Source organism: Myzus persicae, unplaced genomic scaffold (assembly GCF_001856785.1).
Source record: "Myzus persicae strain clone G006 unplaced genomic scaffold, MPER_G0061.0, whole genome shotgun sequence".
NCBI classification, from domain to species: domain Eukaryota; kingdom Metazoa; phylum Arthropoda; class Insecta; order Hemiptera; family Aphididae; genus Myzus; species Myzus persicae.
The window spans coordinates 770752-796833 of NW_019104156.1; the positions used below are offsets into that span (position 1 = coordinate 770752).

Below are 26082 nucleotides of genomic sequence, written 5' to 3' on the forward strand. Positions count from 1 at the left end.
AAAAAAAATTATAATTTTGTTCGCCTAGGTAACTTTAAATTTTAAACTCGATTATGACCAGGCTTGGAACTTGTTCAATATAGTGATCAATAATTGTGTAAAAAGTTTGCAGATTTGAAATCTTGACTTCAACAATCTAAATTGCTTAACAATGTGGTATAATTCTGATAACCTGCTAGGTTTTATTGATCAAAACAATTTATAAATAGCGATTTTTTTTTTTGTAACTATTTTCTACTAAGTAGCTAACTAAAATCTAACTATACTGGCCACAATACAAACCAAAAAAAAACAATGCTGCTAATGTTTAATATTCGCAGTACAAACAGATTGTTGTTATAGTTCGTTAGTTTATGTCTAGCTCGTCCCCGAGGCACATGTACCTAGACCAGCGTTTCCCAAAGTGTGTTCCGCGGAACCTTAGGGTTCCGTGGGACAATGTCAAGGGTTCCGTTAGATGTATGAGATTATTGAGAAAATTATGTTTATTTAATGTTTGTTGTTTAAAAAATTTTTGATTGAAAATTTTTTTTAAACTAAGTTTAATAATGAAAAGTCATTAACAGTATCACTAAAATATTATTTGGACTTGAGAGTTTAAGGAATTGATTTTCCTTTTTTAATTTACAAAAATTGTAGTTGAGTTGGATTAGACATTAGGATTCAGCGAAACACAAAAAATTTTTTAAGGGTGCCGTGGTCGTAAAAGTTTGGGAACCTCTGACCTAGACACTTCAAGAAAAAGAAAAGTTACAAAGTTTGATTCTTTACATTTTTGTTATACTAAATGGCACAGAAGATGAACGCCAAGTCGTCGGACAATGCCAATGAGCAACAGTCCGTGATGGTTGGTTCGCTGCAAGATTTGGCATTTGATGGTGGAATGACGAAGGTCGGTTCCCAGTTGCGGCGAACCATGTCATCACCGGAGCTCAGGGCTGAATCGCCAACTTTTCATCACGTCGTAGCGGAGACCGACCCGTCGCCGGTGCCGGTGCCAACCTATCACGAGACTGCGGAGTTGGATGGCGCCGACTTGGACATTTAAACATTCTTGGAACTTGATCACCGCTATTTATTCATCGAAGCGCTGGACTTGGCTGTAGACCGGAGAATAAAAGCTGTCTACGAGCCACCACTACGACGCACACTTGCGAGAAATTTCCAGTCGTCGCCGGAGCTAAGGCTTCTGTCTCCGGTATATGGCGGATTGAATACCATCCCGTGCGTGTCAGAAGAAGTCCCAAGTAAACAAACACGAAGATCGCTTTGGAAGAGATCCAAAAAATGCTTGTGGAAATCATTGGTGAATGTGGCTCGCAGAATATGTTTCTGCCATAGTTTTGTAGACGTGGAGTAATTTCATCAACTTTGACCTTCACCCCACACTCATGTATTACCAGTTATCACAATCAACCACCTGTAGTATTTGGCGTACCATTGGACGTGTCAGGCCGGTCGAAAGCACCACCTGATGTGATACGTCCTATTGACGTTCTATTCTGGTACTGCAAGAACTGCAGGTTGGCGGCGGCTGACCGTGGTAACTAGTAATTGGTAACACGAGCGTGAGGGGAGAATTTTTTTTTCCATGTCTACAAAATAAACAAATTATGTATGCAGCGTTCTGCAAGCTCTTTCACACATTTTTTTAACTTCTTCGAAACGAGCAATTTTTCGCGGAATTTTTGTTGGCACCGGCAGAACAGCCTTCACTCAGTTATACACTGCAGGTGAGGATCCTAAACTCTGGTGACAACTGGAATAACTGCAAGTTCGTTCCGTAACTGTGGCACCTCGGACATCTGTAATTTTGCGATCCGCGGCCCAATCCTAGTGCATCGATCAAGATCGAGTGGTGATAAGGTTGCAAGGATTTCGGCTTGTCAGTTTGGATGCCATCCTTATCTCTACAGTCAAGCGAAAGAATGAGGCACTGGTCGATCTTTACTACACCGCCCGGTGAGACAATTCTAAGCTCTGTCCATGACCGTGTACATTTGGAACGTCCACGCCGCCGCGATGGCCTGACAGCCGTGATCATCAACTGCCGAATATCTGGCGTGCAACTCAAGGACGACCATTTTTTGGAGTACCATTTAGCGTGCCAGGCTGATTGAAACACGCCACACCTGTTGTGTTCGCAACATCCTTCTCCGTTTGACAACTTCGTCTTTCTGCAAATTCTATGTTTTTCGTCGACTCCGTTTGGCAAAATTGTCATTCTGCTAGTCCGACATGTGATGAATAGTTTTTTTTGTAATATTGGACGTGCCAAGTCAGTCGGAACACGCCGCTTGTTGTTTGCCGGAAAATTATTTAGGCTCTGTTTGTAAAGTTTGTCCATTCAGTGACCCCAAAATGTTTCGTATTTTGAGGTATAGAAAGAAATCATATTTTTGTATGCCAAAAATACCAGAGTTGAATCCTTTATATAATATAATTTATTAATTTATTAATTTATAAAATAAAACTGTTAAAATTGAATAATCAATTTATAATTTTGTTATTTTGTTTATTTAAAATTTAAAAAAAAAACAATGACCATTTCAGATGTGACTGATGAGAGAGAGATCTAACGTGATGAATATTAAATTGCATCACATTTTTATATTATTGACAAGACAATATTATGTGCAGGTATAGCATTATGGTTTGGATTTATAGTTATCGTCTCAAGGACTACTCTACTTAATTTTAAAAAACATTTCGGTCTATATTGTATGGAAAAATTAGTATCTATAAATAAATTCGATCTTCCAAACTCAAGTTTAGTAGTTCGGTTTTAGTAAATAAGTATTTTAAATTTCAGAACTACATCGATGTACCATGATTTAAGTTACAAATTATTCAGTAGAATAATATAATAATGTTGTATTAGGTATATAGGAAAAAATGTGTTAAGTAAAAATAATATTGTTATTATTAGGTATTTTATTTAAACTTTACTTTTAAATACTATGTCTAATCTTGGTTGACCAATCAATAAACAGCCGAATCTATAATAGCTATGGGACTTGTTATTTTCATGGCAGTTTCGAATAACATGTATAGGAGTGCTCTAAAGATTTTAGAAAATCTTCATTTTAAAGATAGTCTCACTCAAGGATTTTGTTTCTAAAAATGGAAATCTTATATATATTATTTATTCATAGGTATTAGGTATATAAATATAAATGTTTGTGTTCAGGTACTAAAATATGTGCAAAAATCAAGAAGTGGCAATTCATAAAAGTAATCATTGTAATTGCATTCATTAAAGGTTTATATTATATAGTTCGACTGAAACTAAACAGAAAACGATAGAAAGATAGACTGGGTAACTTAAACTTGAGCGGAGTAGGTTATAAATTATAGTAATTAATATTGGAAATTGAGAATTCAATATTTATTTTAAACCGCAAGTATGGTGTTCCTTAGAAACTAATAGAAAATGATTGTAAAAAGAATCATAAAAGATCCACCCCAAAACTAAATGTTATGTAAACAAAGTAAGTATACCTTTAAAATTGTAATTGATCTTGTAAAATTAATTTTTGATATAGCTTACTGATAAAATTAATACTGTTAATACTTTACTACCATTATAATTTTGTACTTAAGTTATAAGTTATAACTCCAAAACTCTTTCGCTCTATCGTAGTCAGATAAAACATTTATCACACAGGTAGCTGGGATTTTGGCGCATTTGAAGGATACGATTAATTTCTAGAAAATCTCATTCTGTCGATTTTATCTCCTTCCAAAAACTTTAAATTCATTAAACAGTGCATAAAAATTTCCAATGATACCACAGCAATAAGTGTAGAAGAAGAGCGACGTGGACATTGTGTCTCCGAATTGGTCCTGGACCGGTGTCTTACGAATTCATCGATGCCAGCACAATAAAGACGATATTAATTGTAGTAATAGTACACATGCCACGTACAGTACAATCCCTCAGGAATAAATTGTTGGAAAAATACCGGTGGCAGTGACTGTGTAAAAATGAAATATAATAATATAAAATAATATAATATGTAATATTAGACACGCCAAAGGCGCACTGTAATTGCCGCCGGCGAAAACACTGTACAACGCTGCCTACATATGAATGTAAGACGTGGATTCGTCAAAATTAATGCAACTATGTACAATACGGATGATGTATATTATAATATACGGGGTGATTCAAAAGCTTTCACCTGATTACGATTTAATATTACTCAGCAACAGGTATAAGATTTACGGTTTGCAGGTATCCAAATATATTTTTACATAATATTATTATGTTTAAATTAATGCTTAAGAGTTTTACTTAGTTATACTTAGTTATATTGTATCACCAATAATATGTCTTCCTCAGTGGTGAATAACAACAACACTATTGCAAAAAAAATAAGTCTAGCATTCAACTAATATTGTAACACTACCTTGGCTGAAATAAAAATTATTATTTACCATTGTGTATATAAAGATGAGGTAAACGTGAAAATGTTGTCCCAGATAAAGCAGGTATGTCTTGTGAGCGTTTATAATTATTGAAAGTGCCGTCTACAGAGTATAGTTAATGTCGAGATTGACGAATAAAAATAAATATCCTAATTTTGAATATGTAGGTACTACCGTATACAATTGATGTGTGCTGGATGTGGGGTCATATTGACCACATAATATTTTGTAATACTGCGGCATAATATTAAAACCTGATTATTTTACGATTATATTATTGTGTCTTAGGTACACACTATGCCTTCGATTCGTAAAATGAATGTTCTTACGAATCACCCTGTATACAAAGAACGGCGGCGGCGTCGTCGTTAATTATATCGTGTCGTATAATGCGATGTAATGATATTATTATTTTATATCCCACTGCATCCCGGAAAACGCGTGCCCGGCGCTGCACGGTCAACAGCGTTTGTGGGCGACGATCACGGCCCGGAACGTGCATAAAAGATCTTAGCTCGCGGTCCGTCGCCACCATTGCTGGCAAGAGTGTACTTGAAGTCGTCCGCTCGCGATTCGTATCCGACAGGTGTCTGTCGTGTTAGCTGCCGTCGTCGTCTAGCCAAAAGTAGATTTCCTTATATTTTGATAGCAAGTCGCCATCACGATGACGTCGAATCAGCTGGTAGTATGCGCCGCCGTGCTGTGGTGGTCGTGTGCCTCCGCCGGCAACGTATTTCCCACGGTCGACCAAGTCTCGTCCGTACCCGACGCCGCCGAAGGACTGTCCAGTCTGGCCGACATATCGCGGACAATCGAAGCTCAAGCGATGCTGCTGTCGTCCGGCACGCCGTTCGACTTGTTGGAAGCTTGGATGGCCGCTGACGGCGCCGGCGATTCGGTCGAAGGTAAGCCCGGATCTGCAAGCGCACTGATAAAAAAACGCACAAATCAAACTGTTGGGTAGGTAATAAAAGTGAACTAAAAACATTACCTATACGTCGTATATTATACACGTCGGATTTCGAGAGACGAAGTATTGGGAACTTTGCGCTGCACGAATGTCACCCGGCATTGACCGACTTTTCCAAATAGTAATATAATGTACGATGGGAAACGTTTTTGAGTTTAAGCTGCAGATGTCACGAATTCAAATAGTTTCGCAGCTAGAATCTATATAATGTATATTCTAATATAGACAATAAAGTCATACCGTTTTTATAACTCATGTGTTTAAAATATCTACATTTTTTTCGTCTATATTTGGCAAAATACTTTTACTATAAAATATATCTGGAAAGAAATACACTTACACACAATTGTTTTAAAGAGAAACCACTTTTTATATGATTGAATTTACTGTTATAATCTGCTGTCTTGTAAATTGAGGATAACAATAAATTATAGTGATGTTTATTTGAATTGTTTACGCTATTAAATAATATTATAAAATAATGTCTATAAATGATATTATCAGACAAACACTGTAGATACATTAAATTACGTTCATAACAATATTAGATGGTAGATAATTAAAGCGCAGTATATATTATATTATGATTACAACTATACTTATTATTCGGTTTATAATATGACAGTATGATTTTTTTTTCATTCTTAATCTCAGCATTAAAGCTACAATAAGGTTATAATTTATTAGTTCAAACAAAAATTACTAAAAATATATAGAGTATACATAATATATAAGATATATAATTTTATTTTTAATAATAATATATATAATAATAAATTGGTTCAATAAAAGAACATCAAAAATTCACTTTAGAGTTAAGAAATCTAAACAAATGATTTGTATTATATTTACTAAAAATAATAAGGCCCAATGTATTTCACTTTAAGACGCAAATTATAGACTATTTCCTATTTTCTCTCCGACTAGATGGTAAAATAATATTATCTTTAGGATGTATGTATTTATTTCATGTGAACAATTACGGGATTTTCATCGAGATTTTTATTTGTATTGTTTCGATAATATAAACATTATTATGTATGTGTTTTTTATGCGAGTATCACATTGTTCTGCATAAATGGTACTCATTTAAAATCATTAAAATAGTCATAGAGATCTTAGACAGTCGTAAACAGTGTTAACTTATCTAACTATTAAAGGAAAAATAGATTTGATTAATTAAAATGGAGCCACATTGGTTACAGGTATTTAGGTTATGATAAAGTCTCACTTAAAAGTTATAAAACACAAATATATTAAATAGATTTCTAAGAAATATACCTTTTTTTGGTTGTACATTTTTCATTTAAGTAACTATTTCAAATCCATTTATTGTATTTTTTGTTTTGTGATCTCACGTTTAAATTCTAGTATCTAATATATATGAAAATATGATAATTGTTTTAAGTATTATGATTTAAAAATATATATAATAAAACGTTATATCAAAGGTATAAAAGCATAAAAAGAATGATCCAGAGCGATGAAATAACAAAAGAACGCACCGAATATTGAAAATGCTAAAATTCAATAACTATTGTATATCATATTCATCTTACGAGCTTGTTGGAACTTTGAAATTAAGTACCTTCGAGTTCTAAAATACAATACACCATTCAAGTATGTATTTATAAAATATATTTTGTCACTTTCAATCATAAGCTTTCGCTTAAGGGCAAGGATTATAGCAAGTTTATTTTATTTATTTCAGAATAGACGAGCTGCAAAAGCTCAGTATAGAAATACTTATTATTAAAGTATTCGCAATAATAATAAAAAATTAGTATGTTTGACGATTAAAATACATAAGTTATAATAAAACGCCAAAGGATTATTATTTTAAAAAAAGCAAGTCAAACTGATCAACAGTTGTAGTGAAATTAAGTCGTTAGGTAGGGTTGATGGGCTCGTTTAGATAATTGATAGAGAAAAGTGGAATTTATAACTGAAGTGAACTCCGAGTGACAGGAACCTTAAAATTAATTTTTTACAACGAGAGGAAAAGAGGAGTCAATAGAACCATAATAACGAAGGAAACGAAGATTTATGTTTGTATCATATTTCATTGTATATCTTTAGTGCGCCTTATTATATTAAGTATTAGTCCTAACCTTCGTAAGTAGATTTAGATTCTGATTAAGGAATGGCATAGTTAGCTATTTTATTTGTAATGTTGTATTATTGTTTCAAAAAACACTTTTCAAAGTGATAAAAATGTTTCTTAAGTGTCTCATTGGAAAGTGAATGCGTTATAATATAATACTTAACGAAGGAGGTCATTGTTTTGAAAATTCTCAGCATTCGTCGAGAAAGTGGTAAAAAACAGAAAATGAGTAAAATGTTTGATTACTTAGATCAGTATTCATCCCATAACTATTTTTATACTCTGTAAATACGTGTTTTAGTTTGTTAATGATAATATTATTATTTTGCTTTTCTATAAATTAATTCAATTCTTAAACGTCAAATTTTAAAATGTCTCTTTGTATTGATATTGTCCGTAAACATATAATCTAATTTACTGTAACTGCACACATTTTGATTTAATTATAATTAAAATTAATTATATTTTGTAAATGCGCCTTTACGACCATTAAGAGAGCCAAAACATAGTAATGGATAAGTAGTACTGTGTACTAGTGTACACTGTATGAAATATATTATAATATAAAATAAATAATATATCAAGCTTCAACCAAAAGTCAAAACTATTCTTTTTATACCTATGTAAAATGATAAACAAACTTTTTTCATAGGTATAGTATAAATAACAATGCTACACTGGGTCATGCATGCCTACTGATGGGAGCGAAGCGAAACGAGTACCTACTATACATACAAATTAATTGTATTTTGTTCATATTCTTTTTAATTATAGATCTACTTACATATGTTACACGTGTAATTTCCTCCATGATTATGTTAATATTGCCTACAAGTAGGTGTACAAGATTTTCGTAATTAATTTGATGAGGTGAAATTAAAACATTTCTATAAATGCAGGGCGGAAGTGGATTGATAAAAGAAGTGCTGTAATAATCTTTTAGTTTTTATTTCATTTAATTACTGTGATTTGTTCTAGAAAAATTAATTAAATAGTTAATACTATTAAACGGTTAATTTAGGTCACGTACAACCGAATTCCTATTGTCTCAAAATCATATTATAAATAAAAATATTTTTATTTGGTTTGAACTTTTTGTTAATATCTTTACCTGATTTTCTTATTGACCACTAACTTGAAGTTGTTACCATCAACAACCATCTTATTATTGATTTCATACATCGTAGATCCCTTAAAATGTCATTCATTTGTTCAATAAATTCGCGACTATAATTTTTAGTGGAAACAGGAATGGATCATTTTTATGTCTATATTTTGTTAAATGTTAATTAAAATATTGATGTCTTGAAAATTTCAAGTAATATTTTAAATATCATTTTTTAAATATTTTTATTTACTAACGGAATTTAAAGATTGTCTCGATAAAATTTTTTTTTAATTTCATGATTTGTCATACATTCGACATTGTTCGTTTCTTTAATTCAAAATAGTTTCCTAGTGGGCAACATAATTGTATTCATATAAATTACAACACTATGTGTGTAAAATATACAATACTCTACAGTTATAAAAATTATCCTTAGAAAACAAAAGACAAGAACACTAAACTTCAAAATAACTTGTTTGAACATGTAATTAAATGTAATATCATTGCCAAAAAAATAATCTTCTACTTAACCATTTGCATTGAAAAAGAGAGAGACTCGTTAAAAAAAATGATATCACCTCAAGACAATGCTTATAAATGCTGTACACAAATTTAGGTATTTGAAAACATTATATTCTATTACAAGAGTTAGAAGGACCATACTCAAAAATTGCAAAAATGAGAATCATAATAAATACAATAGAACCTAAGCGTAAAAATGCATGAAAAATCATCATATGCTATGCACTTATACAATGAATATTATGCTTATATATGGCCCGTAAGTCTGTTATGTTTTTGACTTTACTTTTTATCAGGTCTCGTGTTACAGAATCTGAATAATTCACTCTAAATCGATTAAAAAAATAAACAAATAATGACATAAAAATAATAGAATGAATAGTTGAATCCAACCTAACCTAATCTACGTGAATCCTCGCAGTGGGTGTGGTTAAACATAAAATTAAATTTGCACTACAAACTGTGAATTCAATACTTGACTCGTTTGTTTCGTGGTGCGCAGGTCGGGGAAAAAAAGTCAAGCCGGCCAAGATGGCCATGATGATGGCTGGTACGGCGGCCGCCAGCATGCTGATGATGAAGGCCATGGCCGCGATCAAGCTGTTCATCATACACGCGTTTTTCGCCACCAAGCTGGGCCTGGTGGTCGGAGCCTACCTGTTGGTGTGCAAGCTGATGGAAATGAAACAATCGCCGGCCAAGAAGTCGGTGCAGGTCAAGTGGGTGTCGGCGCCCCCGCAATTCGACGAACACCCCCCGCAGGGGCCGCCCATGATGTCCCACTACCCGGACGCCGGCCAGTCGTCCTACGAGCCCCATCAGGAGCCGCAGCAACACCAACAGCAACCCGCCGACCAGTACGGACCGCCGCCGCAACAGCAACAGTACATGTCGTCCGGAGACTTCGGCGGCGGCAGCGACCTGCAGGCGCACTATTCGCACGTGAGTCCGGTCACGTACAGGCCAACGATGGTTAGCCACAATCAGTCGGACAACATGGCCAAGTCTGCGGCCAGAGTGAAGCCATAATACGAAACGGATGCCGGCGACGATCGAATATTATGGTTATTATAATTACTGGTACATCATTTATGGGACAAATTGTGTTTTTTTTTTTTTAAGAAAAATACTCACCGCCAGTTCTGTATGCAGCTCGCGTGCTGTGTCTAACTACATCCAAGTTCCTCAAACCCAATTAATTGATCAACTTAAATCCAAGATTCTCAGAAAATTCCATTTCAACACACCCATATACGGCTCTGATCATCTTCCCAACTCTTCATTAGCCCAGCCGACTTCGCAACAATAATAATGTAAGTGTTGAATTATTGTCCACGATGATCCAAGTGTACAGTGATATTATGTACATACAATTTCATATTTTTTCGCAGCGTGCAAAACGAATTTTTAAATTATTTAAATTAATTATTTTAAGTATCCATACTTACATATTATATTTTAGTTTATTTATTTGATTATTTATTTATTTGGAAAGTTATTTATTTATGAACATTTTAATGTGCGGACATTTCGACGTGTTAATAAAAAGTAACACGTCGACTCCGTTTTGTTCAAAAAAATGAAGAAAAACCCATAATAAATGGTCGTTTTTGTCAAATTGTCTTTATTTTATTATAACTGTAGGACATTGAATACTTGTTTTTTACATTCCATTCTTACACACGCTAGACGTACATTGGTAGGTAATGATTTATTTTGTAATCAAGTCATTCATAAGTTATTTTCTATAACTATTTTACTTGTCTTGTGTTTCGTTATATAACTATAATAAGCTTGATATACATAAGTCACACACTACAGACTGTGGTAAATTATTTAATTCAAAAATAATTGCGCAGATGAACATAAATTAAAATAAATAATTATATTAATTGTTATATAGTTTAAAAAAAAACAGTATAAAACATACATAACATTATATTGTGTGGTTCACGAGCCATTGATTTTGTTTTAAGACTGAGTTAGACTCTAACAAAAAATTATATATTTATATAGAAGCTATAAATTATTCAATGATGAAAACTCTAATTTATTACCTTAAAAATAACTTTAATCCGTCTACACTGCTGCGCACGACTAACGATGGATATTTTGAGGCAAATTTATGTATAATATGTGTAATGCAGTGTGTAGAATATTATATTATTTTATCTTCAATCGCGGGTAGATGGTGATTGATAAATAGGTACTGCGAATTTATAAACATTTTTCAATACATAATAATATTTTATATTGGATATCAAAAACTACCTATCTTACAATTAACACAATAAATAAAATATAAATAATAAATAATAAATAACGTGAATGTCTTGTTTTTTTTTTCAAATAAATTAACAGACGTTCAGTACAATAGTATACTGAACGCTGGGTGTGCGGACGAGCCGGTGCTGACTAAACGTTCGAACAGGCATAGATACTGCAGTAGAACACAGGACTTGAGCTCATCGTGTGAAGTCTTTTGCAGTTACCTATATATGAGTAGAAAACAAAAAAAAAACATGAAAAACAAATTAGGTATTATGACGTATATGGTTTAGGCTCTATTAACCGCGTGTCCTAGTCTAAACCTAGATACCGGAACGTCGTCTATTTTCATGAATTTTGTCTGTAATTGATGAGCTTAAAACTATTCCGGATGGCATGTTCAAAAATAGTATGTGGTTCTTGTTTTACTTCTTGTAAATTGAAATTAATAATTAATGATTTGAATTTAATTAGCTCTACATTTGACAAATGTTACCATAAAATTATGATATTAAAAACAATTTAGCACACATTTTCGACGTCATAATATTTATGATTAGGTAGATACTTATATAAAATAACAAATACCTATGCCATTTTTATCATCAGGGAATTGGATATCATTGGAATAGTATTGCTGTTTCTCGAGATTTTAACACATAAACACAAATGTTTATGGGAATATTTAAACAATGTAATATTTGTTGGTTAGCTATAGTAATAATATGTCAGATGTCTTAATAAAAATGTTTTTCTTGGAGTGAATGTTCATATAGATAATTATAATCTTGAGTTACCATCCATTATAAATTATAATAATTAGTGTACTAGTTAAATACAGAAACGCTTGTCTACTCTAAAAGGAAACAAATAAAATATTTACATAATTAACTTCAGTTTGTTAATTCAAAATATAAGAAAGATAGTCGATCAATTATAAGTCAATAGTTATTATAAATAATAAATTAACTAGCCAACTTTAAAGTCAATATTAGTTTGAAAAAAAAACTGATCATTATTTATAAGCTTTAAATAAAAACATTTGATTTTTTTTTTTATACTTCTTCTATTTAAACCTGTTGGTTACCATTATTATTTCATTATTGTATCTTAAAGTTTTTGTTATTTTAGCAATATTTTTTTCCTTATTCCTGATTCTCGTTGAGCGATATATTCTGTCATCACTAATAATATAACTAAAAACATCAAATCATTGATATTCTTATGATATTATACAATATTAAATCAATTTTTAGTTTAGCCTAAAAGATAGTAAATTGTTCAAACCCAACGGAAACCGTGAAATATCGAGTTACAACAACGGTCCCTCAAACTAGTGAAGCTATTATAGTCATCAAGTCAATTAGAAAGTTAACTAATTGGCAAATAAAACATCTTAAACAATAATTAATCACTCTATCGTTTAGTCAAGAACTCACCTAATAACAACGAAGTTGTGTCTACTGGCCCTGTCCGGAGTAAGCCATGTTGTGCGCGGCCTCCGACGACGAACGACCCCATCCGGCCGAGCTGTAGGAGTCACTGCCGTGGGACTCGTGGTGCGGGTGAGCTACCACCTCGTACGTGACGTGTTTTTGTTGGCTGAATAATTTTTTCAGCCCGATGATGGTGGCCAACAAGAAGGCGAGCTTGCTGACGAACAAAGCTTTGCCTACGAGCAGGGCGAGAACCTTGAAAGCCATGACCTTGAGCATTCCCATTTTCATCATCATAGCGGCCATCATAGGTCCCATGTTCTTGTTTTTACCTCGTCCTGCAACCGTGGTAAAAAAACAACAGGGTCACGGTAATGAACAAATCAAAATCATATCAATACATTTTACTACATTTAATATTTTCTGACAAATCTCATTAAAAAACGTTTTAATTTTAAATGTGTATATTTAATAGTAGGTAACTTAAGTCATCTATAACGAACTATGAGTACATAATATTATATACTTATAATATACATTATTTTCCAATTTAGACTGGGCGGCAAGAGCTTATTGTACAGATTCGTACGTATGCGATCTAAGTAAAAGGTCTATAATCCGAAGTTGTGTGTTTTTAGACAATGCGAATAATAAATTATAAACCATAGAGCACCGTTCTCGAGAAAAATGCTGTGATGATAGTGGCGATAACAGTCAGTTATATCATATTATGCTGCACTTGTAATATATGCCTTTATAGTCGACCTGTAGTACGGTATACGACTCGAATACAATATTACTATTATTATTATTATACTACTTCTGCAGCAGTTATTTGTACAATACTCGTATACGACTGGTCTGCGGCTGCGATGCGCGATGCGCCGAATTCACAAAAATAATAATAATATAATGTTTCACGCTGGTCGCCGACCGGATTTTTGAACAATTTTTGAACTGGGAAACATTCCCAGAGCGGTTCGGACCTACCTCCATAACGATATTATATCGCAAATTATATATATATGTTGTCTACATACCTACATACGTATATTATATACAGGCAGGTAACTAAGTGCTTATATACTTTTCCGAACGGCAGCCGCCGCCGCCGCGGTAGTCGTTCGCGTCGTCCTCCCGCCCACCCGCGGGTAATCGTTTCCATTGTTGTCAACTCTCGGACGAAAATTAAACGTTAATAATTCGAAAAGAAAAGTGCATTGTGTCTAACCTAGTTGTATTGTTGCTCGTCTGTATACGAGTGTGAATACCCGTGCGCATGTGGGGTTATGTCTGTGTGTGTGTGCATGTGTGTGTGTGTGCATGTGTGTGTGTGTGTGTGTGTGATGGTGATAATTGACGATAGAGAATCGATGCGAAAACGATGTGTCAAATCGTTAGTTCCCGTCACGTAGGTACCGTGCTGCGGGGACCAGCGAGAGAGAATTTCAAATGATGATAATAATATTATTATTATTGTTATGTGGTTGACGATAGACGACGTGTGTACTGTGTATGTGACGATGGTGTGTGTGCGTGTGTGTGTGGGAACGTCGCAGGTATAATAAATTTAATCAACTCTCGTACGGTGGACGGAAAAATATCGAACGGACCTATGTCGAATTCGATCACCGAGAGAGGTATACATTTAACGCGAAAACGACTTTCCGAACGGCCGCAAAATCGATGTCGGAAAATAAATATTATATTATACTTACACATTTTCATCGGGTGCCATATTAATAATGCGTCGTGCCGGACGAAAGTAAAAACATTTCGATTGAAATATTTCGGAAATGATTTTACACGCTCCGGCGAGTCAAAAAATTGTATCAAATGGCGCGCGAAAGTACTTAATCGCTCGTTATAATAATCATATGTATTACACGCGATCGTTTGAGACGGCGCGAGGTATTCCGGAATTATTATTAAAACAATTATTAGACTTCGCGTGCAAATGTCGAGCGGCCACCGCCGTCGTTAGACATGATGAAATAATAATTTTACGTTGCTTTTTTTCCTTCCTAAATCTTGTAAACATCATTATAAGCCAATGTCCAATCAAGACGTCACCGTCGAGTTTCCTCGATCGGAAACCGAGAAAGTAAAATTTAATATCAGCTGATAATTATATTTGATGGCTTTCAAATAATCCGTTCGGCTGATAACCATAATTTCCGGGACAAAATAATATAGGTACCAATTAATACAAAATAAACTCGAACGTAAACGTTATATTATGATTATTATGGTTGAGGCCAATTAATAGAGACGGCGCGTCTTGAAATTATTCACGTGTAACGACACTGTACGTTGAAATGGTATATTATTATACTTTCCTAATTGAAAACAAATTGTTAGCATATACGCATAATATAGTTCAGCACGTATGTTTAACTTCACATTGTAATTTTGAACCATATAGTTAGTATAATTCGTTGTTATAGTAAGTGAAAGTAAGATTTTCAATGATTATAATTATTATTAATAATAATGGTGACAGATCTAGACAAAATTACGAGCTGATTAAGCTCGTATGTAGATTGTATATCTCGTATTATATACTATACTCTTGAATGGTAATCGCAATTTGAAGAATCACTCGTATGAGTGAACAAGTAAACATTTTATGAATTTACAGCCAATTCAAATTAAACAACCGATAGAGACACAAAATAAATGAAAAGATAATAAAAATAAATTCAGCTTAACATGTATGTTTTGGCTTTTTGAGTTGTATACCTTAAACACACATGAAAAAACACTTCGAGGGTCAAAAATAAAATTCGAGTTATTGAAATTCAACTATATAGTGCGTATTTTCAAATTATTTTATAATTGTTGAAATGTCGGAATACTTTGAGACTTTTTTTTATACCTATAATTGATTTCTATTAGTCTACACTACAGTACAGATACCGAGGTAAGTACCTATGCCCTATATACTATATTATTATCGTTATTAGAGTTTATTTCAAAGAATAATGACATGCCTACGGTGTTACAATCAAACAGTACAATACAACAATATGAATATCAGATGCTGTATCAATTGATTTGGAATATCTGATCTGCTGCAGTTTAAACATTTTATTAAAAATGGTTTCGAATATGGAAATCATGATAATATACTATACAAAACTAATATAATTGTATAATTATATTGCTTTTGGAACCTCAAGTTATCCATACTAAATTATAGACCACATTTGTTTTTTTGAACGAACTATTTGTGTAAGTTTAAATATTTTAAATATTAAGAGTTAATTAAAATAGGTATGATAATGAAATAATATAATATTGTCATAATAATTTGTTGTATTGTAGGACTAATGAATATTATCAAGTATAACAATTATTTTAAAACATTTAAAAATAATTGCTAAACAATGTCGTAGCAATTAAAACCGCAATTTCAAATGCACACATATTTTAGAGGTTAACAGTGTTACTCTCAGATCTTACACTGAGTTGAATGACATTAATAAATGTAATAAGCACTTGAGTCCGTGTTTTACCTTTTCGAGTATGTCCACAGCTCATGAAAAATTATTAATAGACTGACCATAAAAAAATATTGGCATATTTCTCCACTTACAAGCTTATAAAAAATACTTATGCAAGTTCCCTTTAAATAGCATCACTACTAATATTGTGCAATCAGAAGAAAATATTTAAAAAACTAATATACAGTATAAAAAACAAAAAACACAGCTGCAGCTTATTAAAAGTCCGGTACTAACGGGCAAGGAAAAACAATGATTATTATGTCTGAAGGTAGGAATGAAACCAGTTAAAAATTAAACCTGTGAAACCAATAATAACCGTAATGGTATAATATTCATAATAGTATATACTTAATATCCGATCATTCCGAAGATATTGTGAAAACTTTTATTATTCATTTCAAGAATTTTTTTGGCTCATATAAAACCTAATTGGCTTTGTTATTTTAGTATACTTACTATTTATTATGTTTACTTATTATACATATCCCTAATATGGGATAAAATCACTTTAATGGATGAATTTTCATAAAACATTGTCTAAAAAGTATTTAAAAATTTTGACCACAAAAAAATAAGCTCTTAACACGTTCTTGTAATTTGTAACATGTTAATTGTTAATAGTATGCAACATTACACTTAATAACATTCGACCACTAATAAACTCAAAACCTAATGTATGGTTAGATCGAAAACAATTTTCCAATTTTCCGCCATCATGTATATTGTTACATGACAACGAACATGTGCTGTCACGAAACCAAAAAAAAAAACTGACGAGGTTAGGTTAGTTTATATTATGGTAGACTAAAAGTGTTATGCTCACCGGACTCGGTCAAGTCTTTGCCGGACCTGAACGACATTCCGAAGTTGAGTGACCCGTCTTGTTCCGGGGACGCGGACACGACAAAGTCGGCCTCGGGCAGCACCTTGATCTTGAGCGCCCGGGACTGGACGTACCTCCACATCTTGTCGGCCATCACCTCGCCGAACGCCGACTCGTCGGTGTACGCCCTGGCCGAGCCGTCCACGCGGACCGACGACTCGCCGGCGGTGGCCGTCTCCTCGGCCTGTCCGTCCTTCTTGGCGATCTCCATCATGTCGCTGATCTCCAGGCTGTTCTTCTTCATCAGCTTGTTCATGTACGTGACCAACTTCAACATGACGCAGCTGGACACGTCCCGGGCGCCGCACTTGGCGTTCAACTTCCGGATCAACTCTTCCTCGCGTATCACGTACGACGGCTTGGCGTGTTGCGGTTGGAGGTGCGGCTGCTGCAGGAGGTTCACGTCGTTGTTCCCGTCCTGCTGGTCACGCGGCGGCGGAGACGGCTGCTGAGGCGCGGACGACGACATTGGCGAACCGGCCACCGACGCGACCACGGCCACCAGAGCGAACACGGCGGCGAACTTTACGGCAGACATCGTGCGAGAATGCGACGGAATGGAATCGAAAAAAAGAAAGACAAAAACGTTTTTTTTTTTTGCCGATTTATCGATATCGCGGCGCCACTCGAACTATATCCGCGATGTTATGGTGCAGCTATCGTTGTAAACGTTTGCGACGGGCGACGGACGGCGCAGACTACCGGAAAACTGGACGCGAATCGAGTAAATAATGAACTCATCGGACGGCCAGGACCCCCTTATATGCCATTTCGCGAGCGGCAACGCAACCGGTCTTTCACTAGCCGCCGCCGCCGCCGCCGCCGCGATTCCCTTTCTTCCGGCCCATCTTTGTTCTCACCAAAAGTAAAACGAGCTGTAATGTACGTCCGAGAGCGATAATATTGTGTTACTATATTATATACTTTAATGCGACTTACAGCCCAGAGTTGCCGAATATTTTTTGGGTCACGTGCCAACGTTTGGCGATCAAAGTCTTAGAAAATGTTCACATGACAGTAAGTCGTGGGCAATACCAAATAGGATGTCCGCGACGGAGTGACCTGTGAACGCTGTTTCTTATTCTCCGACCGATAGTTGGGGGTCTTTGAAAACATTTTTTTAATTGCCACATTAGGGATGACGTGTTTTGTTAGTTTTAAAAGCGTTAAATACAATAAGCAACATTATCATTGCTACACCCTTCAGTCTTCAGTGTAAGTATTAATTATCCTCTGTTTGATTTCATCCACGGATTTGTTGTAGAAAATAAACTTTCGCAACTCTACGTCGACACGAAAATTGAGTAGATCATTTTCATTTTTCATTCAGTTTAGATTAAATTGTACAATGCGCTCACTATTTACATGTATACAAAAGAACAATTTAATTAACTTACCCCGGAAGCAAAGCTATTGTAGTGAAACAATAAGTTACAAAGAAAATACAGATGGAATATACATAAAATGTATATGCCTTCCAACGGTTCATTTTCTAAACTCTATACAAAACAACATTACAATTGAATACAATATTAGTATAATTTACTCAAATTGGTATATTTTAATAACCAAGTGTTAATAATTCTTTTAAAGTGGAATAATCGAATAAATACTTTATTTTTATGTTCAAATGTGATGAGTTATACCTTCCACATAGCTGAGACCCAGGTGGTAAACAAATAGGTATTTGAAATGAGTCATTTATCGAAGAGCTTAATTAGTTATGAGTTCCACATTTTCATTATTTCATAATTTGGCAACTATTTATCTTCCAGAAATAATTATAAGTATGGTTTCAATTATTTTTTTTTTTTCATTAAGATGCGAAATCAAACAATGATGTATAAAAATGTTCACATGTCGTCAACATTTGGCCAACTCATCGTCACCTCTGGTAAGCTCGTGCCATGCTAGGTTCACCACCCTTGCACTATACATAGGTAGGTATAATATCATCATAATCAGATTTTCGTAGTCGTACTACATATATAATCCGGTAAATGACCTTGTTATTGGCGGCACCCGCAGTTATTATAATCGTTGCCATATTATTATTATCATCTTCGTACGCCGCTTCGGTCACGTGGAAACCGTCGCATTCCGATATTATTCCATTATATTATTATAAACGATAATTTCATATTACTTATTGGATACTATTATACAGCATACACGTGCAACAGTGAACATATAATATAAAATGTACGGGTAGGTAACTGCTCACGTCGGACCCACTCTGCAGCCAGTTAAAATACGATTCCCGAGCACATTGCGCTGTGTATAATAATTGTAATCGATGATGATGGGAGTCATCCGCAGACGGTTAAAAAATAATTCCATCCGTTAAAATAAATAATTATCATCGTGCTCGTCAGCTGCGTTCAAATCGCCGACGAGACGCCTCGAGTTCTGTATAATGTCGGAGGCGGTGGCTAAGAAATATTTTCCGTTCGAAATCGCCTAACCAAATATACGCACACGAATCAGAGGCGAAAGAAAATAAATTATTTTTGTGTGTCTAAATTATACAGGATTGGCGGCGAGAATTCGTTCAATTAAAAACACTCGTTATTATAATATGTATATAATTTCTACATAGTCGAACTCAAAATCTACTCTAGCCTCGGCTAGGTCAGCGTCAACGGATGGCACGATGCAATCGATCATATTTTCATCTATACAAACACGACGATGTAATACTTTGATCCGTCACATCGATGGCCTAGATACCAAAAGTTTAAAAATCGTTTTTTTTTCTTTCTAAAATCATTTCATGATAAGCTATACCTATTTTAAATATTAGAGAATTTAAAACTGATCGTCTGACCGAAAATGTGGTGCTTGTGAGTCATTCACATTTAGACATCTTTCTATGATACAGACTTATTTTCAGTTAAATCTAGTTTTAAGATTTTCTGATTAATATGCAGCCTTAAAGTTCTATGTCAGGGATGGACAATCTATGGCACTTATGCCTAACGTGGCATATTACCATACTTTTTTCTTATTTGAGTAAAGCTATTTATTCTATATTCAATGGCTCACAGGAAAAAAATCGAGTCATTTTTGGCACGTATTGTAAGAATAATTTACCTTTAAATATATCTTTTGTATACTTTTAAGTTCAATAATTATTGATATATTATGTACTTGATAGTTAATATAATAATATAATCACTGAACAGTGTCCACTGATCAGTGATCAGTACAATACAAAATTATAAATGCGAGAACACGACGCTCGAAAGAGGTCAAATTAGAATAAAAGTAGTGAACAAATTTGACATACCTAGTAATTTAATGTTATGTACTCAAATCTTCCACAGTTTCTTAATGGAAGAACCCCCAATATGCACAGCCTGCGGTATCCAAACCACCATAAACCATAATATTATGGCTATATATTCTCACTGAATATACCACAACATCAGGTTAGTCACAACCTGCCCGAATCACTAGTAGAAATACTCCACAATCGCCCTCAAACCATATCCAACATGATTCAATTCACCACAGCTGCCAATCTTCAAAACAAAATTTAAAATCATTTAGAATCATTAATATAAAATGTAACTGATTAAATTATAATTTGTAAACCCAATGTCCCATGTTGCAAAAGGGTATTTACTATGAAAAAAATTATATATTATGTACGTGGTATAAAAATTTGTTTTAAATACTCAAGTTCACGATAACTCGTGGTAATAACCCGCTCAAAAAGTTCAGCAGATTGACAATTTTGAATTTATACATGTATAATATTATAACAACATGTCTACAGCAGTATAAACGTGTACAAATGTGCATTAAAAGAACATATTATAGGTACGCTATATACTTATACAGCAGGGCTAAACCTAACCTAACTATAGCCTATGAGACACACATTACACTCAATAAAATGAAAAATATTATTTTAATAGAGGGAAAAGGAATAATACCTGTTATTATCGTATTAGTAAAAATGCTTAGACTCGAGCCGTTGTTTGGCCACCTCAGCTATATCTGATGTATTGTTTAAGCTTAAATTATGCATAAATTAAAACCACGATGTTTGAAACTTTTAAATACCCTTTAATATCATTTTTAAATGCCTGAGATAGTTTATTCTGCTTAAAGATGATCCTGTGCTAAATACAAACTGGTGTTTTTCAAATAGAACCGAAATTTTTTCACTTATCAACTATTAAGCAGGTATTTTTAATTTTTGTAAATTTTGATGTATCTAAATCAAAATTTAAACCCGTAGCTTTGGAGTTCTATAACTTTGTGTGCTAAGGGCAATAATATGTCTACATGCCAATGTGTTAGTGTGTTCTCAAAATGGTATTTCTTATGATATGACAGAAATCACTTAAAAAATTAATTGCCTTTAAAAAAAAAATTATTTAATAAAAACTGTTACAACTATGGCCCAGGTTGTAGTCTACAACCGGACATAATATTTCAGATTATCGAAAACAACCATCTCGTCGAGATCACACGCATTTATAAGAAATACGCATAGAAAAAATATAGAAATACACGTTTATACTTCGTATTTTATTTCGTTTCCACGATATTAGAATGCACTACGACGAGCGAAGTGTATAAAAATTTTCTCGGATTTTGCATATACGGCCGGCTGTGATCTACTTTTACATATTTTCATTTTTATGTTCGTATAAAATCGTAAAAACACCAAATACCGATTGCGTGTTTTATATCCGTAAGTCTCGGCAGCTATAGGTGCGTTATATACTTATTGCAATGTAGATATATAATGATATTTGCTGTGCGTTTGACACACATTTCGATCAATTAGGTACAATAATGGTATATTTTCTATATAGGAACATCTACGATTTTATGCGTTCTCATCGGTAAGGAGACATAATGTCATGCAGAGCCCACAAGTAATTTGCATAATTAATTTCCACTTTTCCCATCATCGATACTATAATTATAACACACTGCGCAACATGCACAGATTTTAAAAATATGATATGTTTTTTTTCGGTCTATGTACATACACGAACTCAGCACATGACACTTTTAGTGTGCTGCAATCTAGTAAAAGATATTTTTTTAAAGTGTTTTGCAAATACAATACGAAAAAAATTAATCGAAAAATATTTAAAATACGTATTTTAATAGTCAGTAAAATAATATTTGAGTGCAAATACATTAAAAAATTATTTATAGATAAATTCGAACAGTTAAAATAGTTTTATAAAATATTTGTTTTACCCTGCTTATAAATCAACACAATCGCGGTTTCAATGTTTTTTTCATCAATTTTGTAGAGCTAAATATTAAAATATACTCGCTGTTTACTTTGTCAAAGTATTTAATTTTCGGTTGATTAAAATAATTCAATGCAAAAAAAATATTATATTTTATTATGATCACATTTTTTTTATATATACTACTTGACAAATAAAAAAATAAAATTATATTTAAAAAAAAACTAAAAATATGAGTATTTGAAAATTTGTATTTTACAGATACTTCGAGAAAGTATTTAAAATGTGTACTGGAGTCCTTTTAAAAAGTGTAACAATATTTCGTGTACGCACATAAGATGTTTGGTTGTCGGGTAAGTAGGTACAACACAGATTATGTGATATGATGATAATGCAGTAAACTACACGCCGCATTAAATCCAAATCGATATTTTTGACGTGGAAAACGCGTTATTAGTATTATATTATATTATGTACCAGAAGACCGAGGTATTATCGACGCTTTGCGACTGTGGCGTCGAAAATCATCCGGACACGAGGAATGCCATCGTTTTTCCGCTCGCGTCTAGAATAACAGCAATGTAGCCAAATTTGGTGTAAGCATATATTACATATTATATTGTGGTAAATATGCATTAGATCAAATCATTATTGTAAAGGTACCACGGCCATATGCTATTGGTGGGTTGGGTACAGATATTTTGATTTTCTAGCCGATTTTGCGTAACTCTTTGTTTTTTTCCCATAGAAACATAACTTGACAGTAGAATAAAGATATTATTATAAACTTATTTATGATTCATAAATTGTCTTTAAAGTGGAAAATATCAAGAAGCGTACTAAAAGGTATTTATAAATTTTTTTAACTAGACGCTCGACTATATTTACTCTAAGCCGTTGTGGTAATATTGTTATGTCGTACACCATCATCACGACGAAATCTTCGAGGTTTTATCGTAAAAATTCCTGACTATCAATAATGTAATTTATTGTGCAAATCGAATGACCGTATACCCGTACCATCACCTACCGTACACAATCGCCGTTGACACAAAATAACAATATTTTTCAAGTAACTCCATTTTCTTCAACATACAGTTCTATAGTTGATCTCTTTTTTGGCACTATATTATAATAATTTATCACGCCCACAACGACTGTGCGAACACAAAATGTATAGATCAGAAATTCACCGCGATTTGATATTATATTAATGATATTACACGCGTATTCACTATTCAGTGTGTCACTTGTCACTTGAATTACCTTTGACAATATTTTTAAATTGGGATTATTATTATAATAATAGTATGGTATTAAGTTTTGCTGCTTCTTTTGTGCTCAAAATAATAGAAATAATAGTCATACAAGTACAACACTCCATAGTACTTTAGTTCTTTGTCTTGTCCTGTCTGGCTGGCAACAAGTTTGGAAATAAATGCAAGATTTCTTCAATCCTTCATGACAGCCACCGGGGGAGCTGATATGTGTTACTGCTTCAATTTCAAAATCCAATAATTTTACTCTAGTTTTATTTTTCATTTTCTTATCCCTGTATGTTGACACAATATTGTTGTTGCTTGGTCAAAAAACTAAAAATATTTTCATTTAATGTTACGACACAAGTGTATTCTACGAAAACTTTTTGGCGTTTATTAACAATACATAAAATAAAAACCAATTGAATTATTCAATAAAAACACATATTTGTGTTAACCATAATAAGGTATATAATAAGTACATAATAAGCCTAATTTACTTTTGAATTTATATTCAGTTTAATAACTATAAACATAATTTTCAATCTTAAGAGTATCTTGATATAATAATAATCTGTTGTAGTAACTAGTAAGAATGTTTACAATTTTAAGATCCTTAATTGGTAAACTATATGACATACGTAATAACAAACATCGCTAACACAATAGCGAGTTCACGTTTCCAATGTTCGGGAAAAACTGATCTTTGTGCAATAATTATTGAAATTAAGTTGATATAATAAACAATACAAAACGTTATCTTAATCTTTATAATTTTATCTTTTATATTTTATCATACTTGCTCAAACACATCGTTTTCATTAGTCTTTTTATTAGATTTAAGGTAATTTACCCAAACGTATGAAGCTCGACCACACGGATATGCATCACTTCTATTAGTTCGATATTGAAACATTGATAAATTAATGTAGACATTTATGAAAAACACAGAATAAAATTTAAATAAAAATATAACGATTTATGATGCCTATGACATTTCAACACACAAGACTATAAAAGTAATGTAAAATGAATTTTTAAATGTCTGAGCGATTGTCTAAAAAAAAAACCCCCGACGATTTATATAGTTTATGGTGTTTGCTTAAACAATAATTATGAACACACAAAAAAACGATCTCGATAGTTGACAACGGTCGTTTTTCAAAACTGTATACATTTTTGACAACGATCGTTTTTCAAAACTATATAAGTACATATTTGAATACAGGGATTTTTATTTGTCAGGGATTCGTCCATTTCCGAACAGACGACGATGTTGGGGAGTTTTGTCATTACAATATACGCATTACATGCGTGCACACGGAATTCAGAGTCTCAAAAGACGGAAGGTTATAATATGTAGATATGGCCGTATAGGTATAATACAATGCAAGATTTCTCGCACGAACTGTGCAGCATCGAAGACGGCGACTACGATATAACGATGACTGCGATCTGCTGCAGCCGTGACACTTAAAAAAACAGAGTAGGTAAGGAAAAATACGTCGTGGCCGTGAGCACGCACTGATAGCGTGTAAGCAGACGACATCGAGACTTATGTTATATACCTACACACGCTTAAGTACACGGCGCGGGCAGGTGGTTTCTCTGGACGAAATTTATCACGAGATGGTCACCCCGAGATATGACGATGATAAACAAACAAAACGGTCGTTACACTCGCGGCTTCGGCACACGGCGGCTTGTTAGCTTAGAGAGAAGAAAAAAATACGACTACCTAATAATAATTGCTCGAAAATCTCTACAAGGTACGGCAGGGGCCTACATCCGAGTGAAAGTTTGTGAAAACTTTTCGACGTCATATTATTTTCGATTCGTTGCAAGTAGACACCTTATATTTCACTGAAAATCATTATTGTTTTATAAACTACACCCGTAAACCGTCTTCACTAATAAATTAGCAATTATATTATAACATTACATACCTATATTATTTACATGGTCACTATAATAATACAACAACACGCACATCGCAACAATGCTGTAGCAGTAAACCTATTATTATATACATGGCATCCTCTACCTGTCCCGGTAACCCGGGTCGAAATAAATCTCTAATCGTAATAATTAGGGCCCGGATTTATATGCAATAAAAATCTATAAAATATGCAGATTCATATCATAAATATGCAAAAAATATGCAAAATGATTTTTTTTTTACAAATTAACAATATATTATGTATAAAAATGGTTTATTAATAAAAAAATGCAAAATAAAATTTTTAATGACATTGTGTAAGTATAAAAGTGTTATAAATTAATTAAAGTATTACTATATATATTAAATTATTATTATTGGATGAGTACCAGCATGAAGTAATAAATATGGATTTCAAGTTTTCGAAT

At 33.4% G+C, this 26082-nt stretch overlaps 2 protein-coding genes across 2 annotated transcripts; one reads left to right on the forward strand and one right to left on the reverse strand.

The window, feature by feature from the left end:
• The first annotated feature begins 4967 nt into the window (after positions 1-4967).
• LOC111039430 lies at positions 4968-10589 on the forward strand. Its single transcript, XM_022322949.1, has 2 exons — positions 4968-5336; positions 9638-10589. The coding sequence occupies exons 1-2, from the start codon at positions 5096-5098 to the stop codon at positions 10162-10164; spliced, it is 768 nt and encodes a 255-aa protein (XP_022178641.1). The 5' UTR covers positions 4968-5095; the 3' UTR covers positions 10165-10589.
• A 688-nt stretch (positions 10590-11277) lies between these two features.
• Positions 11278-17974, reverse strand: LOC111039431. Its single transcript, XM_022322950.1, has 3 exons — positions 17172-17974; positions 12843-13177; positions 11278-11627 (listed from the first exon to the last, which is right to left on the reverse strand). Exons 1-2 carry the CDS (start codon positions 17767-17769, stop codon positions 12864-12866), a joined length of 912 nt encoding a protein of 303 aa, XP_022178642.1. The 5' UTR covers positions 17770-17974; the 3' UTR covers positions 11278-11627; positions 12843-12863.
• Between the last annotated feature and the right edge of the window lie 8108 nt (positions 17975-26082).